The sequence below is a fragment of the Cryptomeria japonica genome, chromosome 2 (genome assembly GCF_030272615.1).
Source record: "Cryptomeria japonica chromosome 2, Sugi_1.0, whole genome shotgun sequence".
NCBI classification, from domain to species: domain Eukaryota; kingdom Viridiplantae; phylum Streptophyta; class Pinopsida; order Cupressales; family Cupressaceae; genus Cryptomeria; species Cryptomeria japonica.
The window spans coordinates 628098147-628111775 of record NC_081406.1 but is presented as its reverse complement, the minus strand read 5'-3'; the positions used below and the strand labels follow the sequence as shown (position 1 = coordinate 628111775).

The 13629-nt window shown below is 41.9% G+C and overlaps 1 protein-coding gene across 1 annotated transcript in view; it reads left to right on the top strand.

Moving 5' to 3' along the window:
• The window catches only part of LOC131078659 (glycerol-3-phosphate acyltransferase ATS12, chloroplastic), a 92713-nt gene that overhangs the window by 61718 nt on the left and 17366 nt on the right, over positions 1–13629 (top strand). Inside the window, exons 9-11 of the mRNA XM_058016404.2 lie at positions 1235–1313; positions 2649–2768; positions 2870–2983. Of these exons, the coding sequence (XP_057872387.2) occupies positions 1235–1313; positions 2649–2768; positions 2870–2983 (313 nt within the window). The remainder of the gene's footprint in view (positions 1–1234; positions 1314–2648; positions 2769–2869; positions 2984–13629) is intronic.

Below are 13629 nucleotides of genomic sequence, written 5' to 3'. Positions count from 1 at the left end.
TTTAATATAGCCGTCCCCTTTGCTGTCCCCTTCTTGTCCCCAAAATTGGCAAAAAAAAAATTGCAGTCCCTGAAATGCATCCCCTTGTCCTGGAAACTCGGGTTAGCTTAGCTTAGAGCACATCAAGGCCATGAACGCATAATAGTGTTGATCAATTGCAGCCTAAAATCCTAGAATTTGCATGTCCAAAGTAACCGTCATTATCTTTTGCCCCTCCTAGAGTGATTTTTAATATAACCCTTTTATCACAACATTTTCCCAAGATCATTACTCCGTGGAATTTATTTGTTAAAATAAATTTTTGCATTTCTTTTCGATTTTAGTGCTCCATGAACCTTCAAGTCCAAGGACTCACCCCTTACCAATGGTTATATTGTAAATTGCTTGAAACAATAGAATGAGAGAAAAATTAATAACTATTCTTCTCCAAGGTACAAGATATAATGCGAGCTCACTCCTTAAAGCTAACTCATACCTAATGAAGTCCCCAATTGATTTTTATTACAGAACTCGTGGAATGTAAGACTATATGACTTTACATAACACCTATAACACAATCACGATCATATTAATGTTCTACTCTTGCTCATCTTGAAAGATATTTTCAGAAATCTTTCAAAACTCTTAGATAATATTCTCTAGGTCCTGACATAGTTCCCATGTAGAGATACTTACCCAGACTGTATACATCCCCATGGTGTTGAGTGCCAAATTATGAAGATATTCTTTTCTGGGAAAAGGACATAAGATTTGCCAATTTTTTAATTTCTCATTTTTCACACCTGCATATGACATGCTTTTTAACTGCTTTTCACATAGATTAACTAAATGAAGCTAATTATGAACTACTTCTCAACTGAAGCTGTTAAAAGTGAATACATAATGACAAGATCAATAGAGGTGGGGATGACTTTAATTTTCTCATACAACATCTTCTTCAGTTTTCATAGTAAGATGCACTCAACTGTCTATTTTCTTCAACTTTCATTGATTTTACACCATCGTAAAACTCTATGAGACATTGGGTTACCTCTAGGGACTATTTGAATACTCTGAAACATTCAATTACATATGCTGCTTAACTTGCTTTAACTAATTGATCATATTGCAACGGCATGATTTTGAGTATCACTGAAACAGGTAATAATTTAAATTATGTGTTTAATGCATGGTTTTCATAGTAGAATGCCTTTGATTGGATTTTTTTAACGAGATCCAAATTGAAAGCATGCAGGAAGGGTAGCCAACTGATCTGGATTGCTCCGAGTGGTGGTAGAGACCGTCCGCATCCAGTTTCAAAGGATTGGTTTCCGGTAACTTTAACAATATGATGCCTAGTTCTTCTTGTTTGTCAGTATGACGGACATTTTTTATTAGGATGGATGCCCTGATGTGTGAAATCTTTCTTATATGATTTTATTATTTCCCATGTATTGTTTTTTTTTCAAATTGTAATCAGGGATTGCTAGGATAGGAAAGATTTAATGATCACTCTATGTCTGTGTGCATTTTCAGTTAAATCCTAGATTGCAACAGAAGTTGGAATAAGAATATGTCTTGCAGTATTCTTTAAATTTTAATTTGTTTGCTTCCTATATGCTATTTTATATGTGATTTTTACATTTGTGTAATAGAGGATTTTGATATTTCTGCAAGTGCCGAGGAAGAGATTTTAGCAGTAATGTCACTTCCAACCCAAAGTGAATCCGTTGCAGAAGAAGATTACCTAGAGTCAATAACGTTGATCACACCGCTCAAAGGGACAGTAGACTAGGAAGTCACCAAGTAATCAAGCACACGGCACCCATTGGACGTGTAAATTTAGACCACTAATTTAGACCCCTAATTTAGACCCAGCCTTCTTTTATTTAGGTAAAGCTTCATTAGGCTTTAAATTTAAAGGCACTTGCTGGGGTTTAATATTTTAACTTTTAGAATAGATAATTTCAATGTTATAAAGGGTTGAGTTTTCTTGTATCTTTGAACCCTTGATTTCTAGGCCATATAAACAAGGTGGGTGAGTTTGGTAGTGTTAATTCCAAGTCATCATGATGTATGCTCCTATTAGATTAGATCAGCTAGATTAGTTTTATTGAAAATTTAATTCAATATGAGCATTTTCTACATATGGAATTTCCCTGATATAGTTTTAGGTGTTTCTAGCTTCTAAATGTAATCACCTTTGCAGAAACAGTTTTCTACATCTCAATATTTGGTCTTATTTGCATTTCTAGATATAGGCCTTAATGGCTTTAAAAAATATTGTTGAGTTATAAGAGGGAAGCATTAAATGTTTTTTCATCATATGAATCCAACTTTTCCTTGTACATCCTTGCTGATGATATTATTTAGTAGATTGTTCTCAGCTTTCTTTTACATTTCAAAGACTGCAACCTTGTAATACATTTGCTGGTCGAATTCACCATTATGTATTACAAATTATAATATATGGCATGCTGTCTAGCTTGGCTTGGCTGTTATGATATAATTACAAAGACCTGAGACCCAAAAATGCTTCAAAATGTCTCTTTTTGTATTTTCATTTCTTTTATTGATTATTAATTTATAGAATCAATTCTCTTTAGAACATATTACTTATTGGTCCTCTTTTCTCAGTCTGCCCCTCATTTTGATTCGAATGTTTGCAGGCTCCTTTTGATGATTCATCTGCAGATAATATGAGAAGGCTTTTAGAGAATTCTGGTGTTCCTGGACACATATATCCTTTAGCATTGCTTTCCCATGACATCATGCCACCCCCACTCGAGGTTTGTAACAGAATAAATTGAACTATAGTTGTGAAAGAACCTTGTTTTTGTTCTTAGAATTATTTTTCTGACAAATGCTGTTAATATTTTCTGTTTGGCAGGTTGAAAAGGAAATAGGTGAAAAGAGAAAGATTGGGTTTCATGGAGTTGGGATATCTGCAGCTCCTGAGATAAGGTTCACTGGCTTTTCTGCTGGCCTTGAAAACCAAGAAAAGGTTATAAATGCACCATATTTTTTGTAACTTCTATGTTCTATTTTTAACTGTATTTGATAAGTATATCATTATTTTTATGTACTTTTTCTGAATATATGAAATGCTTATTTCCGCTGTTCCACAAACTTCAACAATAAATGATATTAATCATTTTTTTAAATTTGTCCCATGCCCTCAAGACTACGATCCCTGTCTACCTTAATCAAACAACCTGAAGTCATTGATCTGTTCAAATTGCAAATAAAAATCTAAGGTTACCTGCACTTATTGAAGTATCCCTTTTGCTGCTACTTAACTCTCAACTCTTTGTGGAATCATGTATCTCAAAAAGAAAAACTGAGAGCTGGTCAAGTTGTAATTAAATAAACGAGGGTACCAACTGATTGCCTGTATAATGTTTTGTCTTTTTGAATTTTCATCCACTACTAATTTGAGTCTATTTTCCATAGGTTTCATTGACAATTGACTATTTTTCATCTTCAATTTCTTCAGTGATTCTAATGAATAGTTTCTTTGGACATGAAATTATACTTCTCTTTTTTGGTAGATCCCTTCCTAGGAAATATGTAAGAATCGAAGGCCAGTCATGTCAAAAGCTGTACAATCTCCTTTGAGAAATTTTGTCCAAAATTTAGTTTAGCCACAATGCCTTACGTATGATAGAATCCAGTATTGGATATTTCATCATTACCCGTATGGTTTGTCTTGTTTAGTGTTTGTTTTACATTTGTTATTATTTGTTTGTAAACTTAGTATATTTGATTAGTATGTTAGTATTGTTAAACCCGTAAGTGCCAGATAAAGCACACGGTTGCAATCATTCTCATGTATAAATTTCCCTCATAATGCAATATTGAGGTATTCCTTTGGGGTTCAATTTGCTATTATGGTATTAGAGCTTGGCACGACAAAAGGATTGTAGGATCTTTAAAGATTTATTTATTTCTATCACTCAAGCTAGGCAGCATGTAAGGTGCGCTGACTTTGGAACTGCCATCCCATTTTTGGTGAGTCTCAGGGGCAAAGCACTGTACTAAGAACAGAAGGTGGCAGTGAACGTTTAGTTCTCTATCTCTCATCGATTGGCAGATTTGTTAATGCATCTGGAGCATTTTTATATCTAGTCTATGGCCAAGCGGAGCTGCCTTAAGCTTTTTGCCACAAGGCTGCTATTAAAGGAACAATTTATGTGCTTCGCATGGCAGTGACTGGTTTTCTTATCTGTAAGGAAAGTCGAGTCTACAAGGGAATATAGATAGAATCTGGTCATTGTTTGTTCAGTCATATCTGCAGGGTGTGAATTCATTTGAGAGAACCCTTTGCATTGACTAGAATCGGTCCATTTTTCTCCTTCAATATACAGGTACAGAGCAATATTGGCATTCGACAATTGGTTCATTTTTTTGTTAATACTTGATTGTTGATGGATTTATCTGAATGAGCGATCCAAGCTTTAGAGTATACATGTCTAGGGAGCCTCTATCCTTGCTAAATATTCATCTTTGTGCATGAAGGTTTGGAGTTGATATGGATCTGCTAGAGCCGATCTTATTATTAATCTCATTAAATTGCTTGCCAGTCATGGCTAATAACGTGTGAAGCCAGATATTATTGATCCAATCTTTGCTGCCTTGGGTATTATTCACAGATCCAGCAAAAATCACGCTTTTCCATCAATCACCCTTTTTATTCCTTGACTCCACACCTAAGTTTGGGTCTGAGAATGTGGCTGGAGGGCACAGATAAGCAGCCGAGTTCATTTCTGTCAGTGCAGATTCAATCACTCAATTTTCTTCATACACTGTTCCACTGTGCTCTTGCTGGAGCTCAATTTGTGGCCTGTAACCAATGGACGAGGCTGATAGAAGGATGAGTTGGTATGCTTGACAGATCGTAAAATTGTGGTATGACTCTTTTGTGAAGCCTAGAAAGTGGGAAGATTGTTGTAAAGGTCGTGTTTTGATTCTCCCAGGGGCCTTACAAAAGAAGAATGCAATGCAGGTTAAAAGTAGAAGCCTTGTTACATACACTGCTTTCTTCTAATTATTGTTTTTAACCTTTTAGTCCTATAGAACGTCTGCCACACAATCGTTATTGAATTATTGATTTTAATTTTTGTTTCTTTTGATGCTCTCACTGGCCAACCATGCAAAAAACCACCTAGATGATTAAAATTGTAAATCAGCTGCTCTTTCTGTTTGCCACATACGGGTAAACGATTAAATGCAGAAAGTAAATGCACAGAACATAATGGTTATATATTAAATAACCAGTCTCTGTATTAATTCAACAGTCCATGTACATCGAGTGCTTATAACATTACACCCAGATACGACTATCATGATGCTACTTCAAAGGAAAGGTATGCAATATATAATACCCGAAGGGGTGCGACCAACCGTCGCGTCCAACTGCCCTTCGGGACAACTAACTAACTGACTGCCGTAACTCATTATTACCGACGACAACATAAACATAATATGACAACATAACATAATGATTATTCCCGGCAACATCATCCCCCCCAAGAAAAGAAGTCATCTCCAGACGACTTAATACAAAATAGAGATGACATTAAACAAAACCAAGGTAGAGAACTGCAGGAATTGCGAACACTAGTTGAGCGTGGAACTCATACACCTGCTACGTCCTCGCCTGAAAACCCTTTTCTGCTACCATCCGATGCTCAAGTGCGGATTTCACCATTAGCGCTTCCTTTGACATCATAGTCCTCCTGTGCCTAAACCAAACTTGTCTGCAAAACACGCTTTTCAGTCTCAGCCTCCACCAACTGCTACTCAAATGATACTGTCTCCCTAGCCAATTTGTCCTTGATAGCCACCCGCGCTGCCCTCTCGGCATCCAACTCCTGGGTACGTTGAGCTAAGTCTCACGCTACTACTGCCTCCAGCCTGGTGGTCAGCTCCTCCCGAGCCCTCTGTGCATCCACCAAGGCAACCTCACGTCCAGCCGAGACATACTCCGAGTTCCTCAAAGCGTACCATTCATGCCTAGAAGTGGCCACAACCTTCTGGCACAAAGGCTAGGAGACGCCTCGAATCCTCCATCACACTCCCCAAAGGCTGATAACTGAACTGAATAACTCTCTGGTGCTGTATGACTTTGTAATGCTTTCCCTCAGACTCTGTTTGTACCTCGAAATCCGTCTCCCTCTACGGCTTATGGCAACCAATGCTTAGCTTCAGGCTTCTTTCTCATAGTACAGGACAACCCAACACTTACCGTGCCTTCTCTGATGCCCTTCACCCAACTCAAAAAGTGTATTGTAGCTCAAAAATAAACTGGGGGTCGAGGGGCAGCGCCCCTCGCGGGGTCCGGGGGCAACGCACATCATTTCTGTGATATTTTAAGATGGAAAAACCCTTCTTCTCCACTCTAAATTTTCAGTGTCCTGGCTCCAGACTCCATCGAATGATTTTAAATCTGGTCGTCGTTTTTTTTTTTAAAAGAAAAAACCATCACCACCGTTTATTCCCTTTCACCCTCTTTTAAACTGTCGTCGTCGTGCTCCTTCAGGCCTACAGACTGCAACGTCCTGAGCCCGTACACAGGTTATCTACTGGACGATGGAGTGAACCCGTACGGCGACTGGGGTCACCCGAAGCTTGGTGTTGTACGGTGATGAATACCTGCCGAGTTCCGCCCTATGCCGGCGACCTTCGTCGACGGTGGTGCACCGTACGGTTTACTACTCTTCCTGTGCGGTTATAAATGAAGAATGCTGCCCGAGTTATAAGGTCACCGCATGGTAACCCCGCGGTGCCACGCGATGCCACCGTTCGGTGATCCCCATGGTGCTACCGCACGGTGACATGCGGCGCCACCGTTCGGTGACCCCGTGGTGCCACCACACGGTGACCTCGTGGCGCCACCGCATGGTGACCCTGTGGTGCCACTGCACGGTGACCCCGCGGTGCCACTGTTTGGTGACCCTCGTGGTGCCACCGTTTGGTGGGTGCTTGGTGGCACCTGTGTGGTCCCACCGTACGGCACGTGCCCCCGTACGATGTTGTCGCCGTACGTGCGCCTTTTTTTTTAGTTTCCTAATTTAATTGTCCAGAGAGTCTTCGGCTCGGGTCCCGTGTCTTTGGGATCGCCCTTCATCCTTCTCGGTTTTCCTCGCTCGAGAGTCTCCCGCTTTGGTCCCGTGCCTCTCGAGTCACCTGGCCGGCCTCTCAAGTCCCCTTCCATCCTCTCGGGTCCCCCTTCGGACTCTTCGGTGTCCTTCCGGCCTCTCGGGTCCCCTGCGCACTTCTCGTGGTAGGGTTTCAATTTGGACCCATTGATGGCAAGTCTATTTTCAATGGCCATCCGAAGACCTGGAACCATAAATTCTACAAGAACCACCGTCTCCTTCCCGTTCATAAGAAGAAGAAGAATAACAAAGATTTTGAAGGCTATGGCCTTCCACACAGGGTTCCAATTGTTGCCGACACAAATGATCTTGGGATTATCTACGTCACCGAGGTTTGGGGTGTCTCCCTTCCAATATTCTCTGTATTCCGGCAGGTACACCTCCTCTGTTGCTTGCTCTGGTTCCTCTACTTTGAGCCTGTAGCTCTGGAACATTTCATAATCCTCCATTTGCCAGTGGAAGAGCCCGTTCAATGACCCCGTCTCATCCTCGGAGCACTCTCCCAGTTTGAGGATCCCTTCGTCATTGGGCTCCCTGCAGCCCCGTCCTTCGTTCCTCAGGTCGCCTTATCCTTCACCCTCTGATTCCGAAGAGGATGCCAGTTCCTCACTAACCAACTGTGTCCCGAGGTCTATGATAAACTTCCTTCCTCCATTCTCCATAGACAGAGTGTTCTTCTTCCAGTTGTGGGTGGCCTTGGCTGCCACCAGCCACCCTTTGCCTAAGATCGCATCGTACCCTTTTTTCTTTAGTGGGATTACCACGAAGCCTAGTGTGAAGGGCTGCGCCCCGATGGTAACTTGTTGGCCCATTAGTGTCCCGATGGGTTTGATTCCATGCTGATCTGCTCCCAGCAGATTGAATGTAGATGGCCACAGCGTTGGCTTCCCTAGCTTCCGCCGGGTTTCTTTTGGAAGAACATTCACTCTTGATCCACCATCGACGATGGTATTGGTTAGAATGGTGCCAAGGATACCCATCTCCACAATGGCCGGGTTCCTTCTAGTGTTAACTGCCAGCAGCATGGGGTCTATTGTAGACCCCCCAGGAACATCTGTGCGGTGGTTGGTATTGGTGCGTGGTTGGGAGAGATTATTCAACAACACCATCCGTAATTGAGGCATCGTCTGGAGGAGGTCGTGTACCTTCACAGGCACCTCTAGTTTTAAAATTTGATTTAGTATAGCCTCCTCCGCCTCCGGTAGGCTGGAAGTACCCGCCGTACCATTCGCCTTCGCCCTTTCTTGTATCTCTTTCTCAATTTCTTCCCGTGTTTCTCGTACCCTTCGCTTCTCTGTCTCCGGGTCTGGGCACATTGCGTGTCTGGCTTGGTCGTGGGTTACGGCCAGCACTTCCTCTTCTTTGGTTTCCTTGATATTGAGCAAGTTGACGTCGGACTTCGGGCAGGTGGCGTCTTCGTGGTCTCCCGGTCCGCACCATTTGCACAAATATTGTTTGGCCTCTCCCTTCAGGCAGTCTCGGGCGAAGTGCCCCCACTGGTTGCACGCTTTGCATTGTACCATCGATCGACCTTTGGAGATGTATTGGATCCGGCTCCTTGTATTGTTATTGTTGTTTCGTCCTCCCCACTGGTTATCTCGGTAGCCTCCTGATGTTGCATTGTTGTTCGCTTGGGAGCTGCTGGTACTGCCCGATGTAGTTGGTTGTTCCTGCGTAAGCAATACTTGTTGGTTTCGTGTTTTCATTTTGTAGGGGCATTCCCTGGTGGGATGCCCCATCAACTGGCATATATCACAATAGGCCTTCTTTTGGCAGGAGCCTTTCGTGTGGCCGTCCGTCTTACATTCCGTGCACCAAAGCTCCCCTTCGTCGGTCTTGCTCGGACCTCCCTTCATAACCTTCAACTCTTTCATCATCCTCAACATGTCCTTCTGCAGGGCTTGCACCTTTTTGTCGGACTCGCCATCGCTGCTGCTTCCCTCGAAAGAGTCGTCATCCTCGGACGAGCTATCCTTCTTCTTTTTCTTCTTGGATGTCTTGGTCTCACTCTCAAGATCCATCGCTCTATTATATGCATCTTCGTACGAGGTTGGTGGAACAATTTTCATCTTCTTCTGGATGGAGTGTTTCAGTCCCTCCACGAACCATCTCTTTTTCAACCCATTCGTTGGTTGACTCTCCATTTTCCCCAACAATTCCTTGAGCCGTCGACTATAGGCTCGAACTGTCTCATTCTTGTTCTGCTTTGTGCCATAGATTTCGGCGACTATTTCATTGTCGTCTCTGAGGAGGCGAAACTCTATCCCGAACTCCTTCAGGTCGGGCCATGTGCTGACTTTGGTCTTATCCGTATCGGAGTACCAGTTGATGGCCACTCCCCTTAAGGTTGTTGGAAATTGTGTTACCCATTCGTCGTGGTTGGTAACACCGTTCGCTGACCATATGGTTTCGCAAGTGCGGCAATGGCAGACGCGATCTTCCTTCCCCTCGCCGTTGAACTTCAGTAGCTTCTGTTTACTGGCCATCCCACCGCTGGGTCTCGCTCCTCTGGTGCCTTGTGTGCTTGTACCTGGTGTATCTGACCCTCCACTCGTGGGTCCTCCGGAGAAGGTTGTTGACCCCGAACCGAACAAATTGCCTCCCGTACGGTACCCTTGTGCTCCCTCGGCATCGTCGGTCGTACCGTTACCTTCGGTCATCTTCCTCCGGTTGTCCTCCGAAATGGACAAGTTCTTTAGTAGGTCTCTGGTAGCGTCAATCAAGTTTAGATTTCGCCTTGTTTGTTCCACCATTCTTCGCGACTTCTTACCCTACGGTGGTATTCTGGCGAACTGTAGAGTTCTCCTTCGGCACCCTTCGTGACTCCTAGGTTCCCTTCGGGCAACCCTACGACAGCGTAGAGAGTGTAATTCTCTCCGTCTATCTTTGCCTCCGCAAGCTCCGTGACACCTCCTGGGTTTCCTTCGAGCAACCCCTCGGCTGGTCGTCCCTCGGCAAGCTGCCTTAGCCTACGCCTTCGTTCTATTTGTTGTCTGAGATTCAACGCTCTTTGTGCCACTTCCCATTCGTCACTTTGTATCTTTTTATTTTTGTTCTTATTTAGTATATTTGGCATAAATCACTTCCGTACATAGCAAGCACACACCATGTACACAAAAAAAAACTTTTTTTTTTAATTTCGCCTTTCGGCCACGATTTATATCAATAGTGTGCCGGGATTATTACAGGGTTCAATTTCCCCTTCGCCTCTTGCCATCACGCTCTGCGTCCCACGAAGATTGTTCCATTTGCGCGTCGTCGGCCTCTGGGTTAATCTCACTGACGGGTAGGCCCATCGTGTTCATACGCCATCCGCTCCTTCCTTTCCCGAGTATGTCTAGGCAACGACGCCAAATGTTTGCCACATACGGGTAAACGATTAAATACAGAAAATAATTGCACAGAACATAATGGAAATATATTAAATAACCAGTCTTTGTATTAATTCAACAGTCCATGTACATCGAGTGCTTATAACATTACACCCAGATACGACTATCATGATGCTACTTCGAAGGAAAGGTATGCAATATATAATACCCGAAGGGGTGCAACCAACCGTCGCGTCCGACTGCCCTTCGGGACAACTAACTAACTGACTGCCGTAACTCATTATTACCGACAACAACATAAACATAATATGACAACATAACATAATGATTATTCTCGGCAACACTTTCTTTTTCATGTCAATACATTATTGTAAGATTGTGCTTTGAGATGATGTGCATAAATCTCAATGATAATTTTATTTCTGAAGTATCCTCTCCTTTGCAACATATTGCTGAATCTGAGTGACGAGAAATAGGATAAAATAACTCATTAACACAATAGCACAGCGTTCTCCAAAATTTTTGCCTCTAGATTCTTAGATGTTGTGCAGAAATAACTATTCAACATGGAAGACCAAACTTAAAACTCAACTGGAGTTTAAGGAAGTTTGGCATGTGTTTGATGGTACTACTCACGACATGAGATTGATGTTGATGAGAAAAAGAAATTTGATCAAGCCGACATAAAGGCACAATTGATCATCATGCTCAGCATGTCTGATGAAGATCAACTCTTTATTTGAGACTTGTCCATAGCCAAAGATGCATGGGACAAGCTACGGATAGTATATGAGACAAAGGACCAAAATTTGGTCTTGAATTTGAATAGTCAGCTTTACAACTTGAGTTAAAGAATGGAGAACAATTAGAATTGTTTCTCAAAAGGATTGCTGAATTGAGAGCTTATCTACAAGTGTTGGGAGAAACAGTTGAAGATGTGGTCCTAGTGCCTATTGTTGAATGTGCACTTCCTTCCAAATACAAAGTGTTTGTGACAACTTTCGATGCTATAAAACAAGCACCCACTTTTGGGAAGCTGGTGAATCTACTTTTGAAAGAAGAATCTATAAGCTAGGATCATGGTGAGAATGATCATGCAATGACCCCATGTTATAGAGGCAAGAAGCCTATGAAGCAGTTTAATGGACCACACCAAACCAGTCCAATATGTAATAGAATTGGACAAGATGTGAAAAATTGTTGTTACATCTCTTTGGCCAAAGTATCATGTAATAAATCACATCCAAAGAAGCCATTCAAAGTGGGAATACACAATGGGAGCAAAAGAACAAAGAGAAACGGCATGGCAATGTTGCTGAAGAGGAAGAGTCTCCAAAAGAGGAATATGTGCTTTTAGTCCACACTTCAAAAGATAGTTTGTAATCAACCTCAATTTTGTATTTGGATTGAGGTGCTACAAAGCACATGATTGGATAAAGGGAGTGATTTCTCACATTGAAAGCTCACCATTGTAAGTCTCTCTCGGAGATTACACAACCTACGACATTCAAGGTATTGGTGAAATCTCCTTATAGTTTGGCATTTATCGTTGATGTCTCATTGACATTTTGTATGTGAAAGGACTTACCAGAAATCTCCTATCCGTTAATCAATTTCTTGATCATGAGTTAAAGATTGAATTTGATAAAAATGCATGTCTCATCTCAGATAAGTCTAAATGGATGAGAATGGTGATAGTCAATCTAATACAACATAAATCTCACAAGACTTATGCGTAAGTGGTATACTAGTACCATATGTTATGCAAAGCTAAATGGAGCCTATTGTGAGCTTTTCACACATCACCCCATTGCAAATGGGGACCCCCCCTTTTTGTTTGTAGTTTAGGCCTTAGGCAGGTTAGCAGCAATCAGGTCTCTCTTTTGGATAGATTGAGGTCATTGTGATTCTGAATGCTTAAGTGGTAAGAGGAGGACAAGATGGTCACCAAGTGATGCTTCAGAGTGCAACCTTCAAGTTAGGTCTTAGATATGAGCCTTAGTCAAGCAAGCAGTTTGACACCCTTAGTTTGGAACGCAGAGGTGATGATCATTCTAAGAAGAGGAGATTAATCAAGCTGGTTCAAGGTTAAGTGATGATGAAGAGAGCGAATGCACCAAGTCAACCTCACAAATAAGTTATCCAACACTAGGCGAAATCAACAAGCAAGGGTGGTCAAGGTGATTTATCTTTGACTCACCAGAGTCCATGATCTTGAGGGACTTAGTGAAGATGTTAAATGGAAGCAATAACGAATGAATTTACCCCCCTTTGAATCCATCAAGTTGAAAACAAAGACAATGAAATGATCAACTTAGTTGAGTGATGAAGCAGCCAACTTGGAGTGAAGGTCAATAAGTTTATCCTTGGGTCATAAAGATCCACAACCTGTGGAAATCCACTACTCACCTAAATCCACGACTTTGGGGTCATGGTTGGCAATGGTGAAAGTAAGTGATACTATCCAAGTTTCTTGATGGGCGATAAAGAGAGTACCTTGATTTGAGTTAAGGAAATCAACAACACATTGAAGGTGAAGTGAATGGATCAACTAAGTGCTTGAAGTTGGCGAGTTTGGACATTGAACAAGATTATCCCTCACTCTCCAAAATCCATGAACTAAGAAAATCCATGACTTAAGGGTCTTTGGAGGAGATAAAGAATGCGAGTTGCGCTATCTTTAAGCTTTGATGAACAATTTTAAGCTTGACTTGAAGGGAGTTGAATGAAGAATCCATGACATGAAGGTGGAAGACAAGGATTAATCCTTTACTTTGGGAAGCAAAAGTCAACCTTGTTTTACCTTAGCTGAATCAACAACATGACAATGAAGGAGATTAATCAGTGAAGGTCCATGAACTTGAAAAAAGATTTATCCATGGAGTGCCAAAATCCATGATCTACCTAAATCCACACCTATGAAAGATCCATGAATTGCCTAAATCCACGACGAAAGGGTGAGGTGGCGATGAGGTAGGTGACAAGGAGATGGCGCCAAGACAAGGTAAATCAACTTGTAAAGATAGCCGTTTTAATTTTGAATTTGAAAAAGCAAATCGGCTAAGGATAGAAATTGCGTTGCAAATAATTAAATGAAAAGACACAAAATGAAAGGTCGGCCTCCTAAGGAGTTGAAATACTAGAGTCATGAGTCTCCT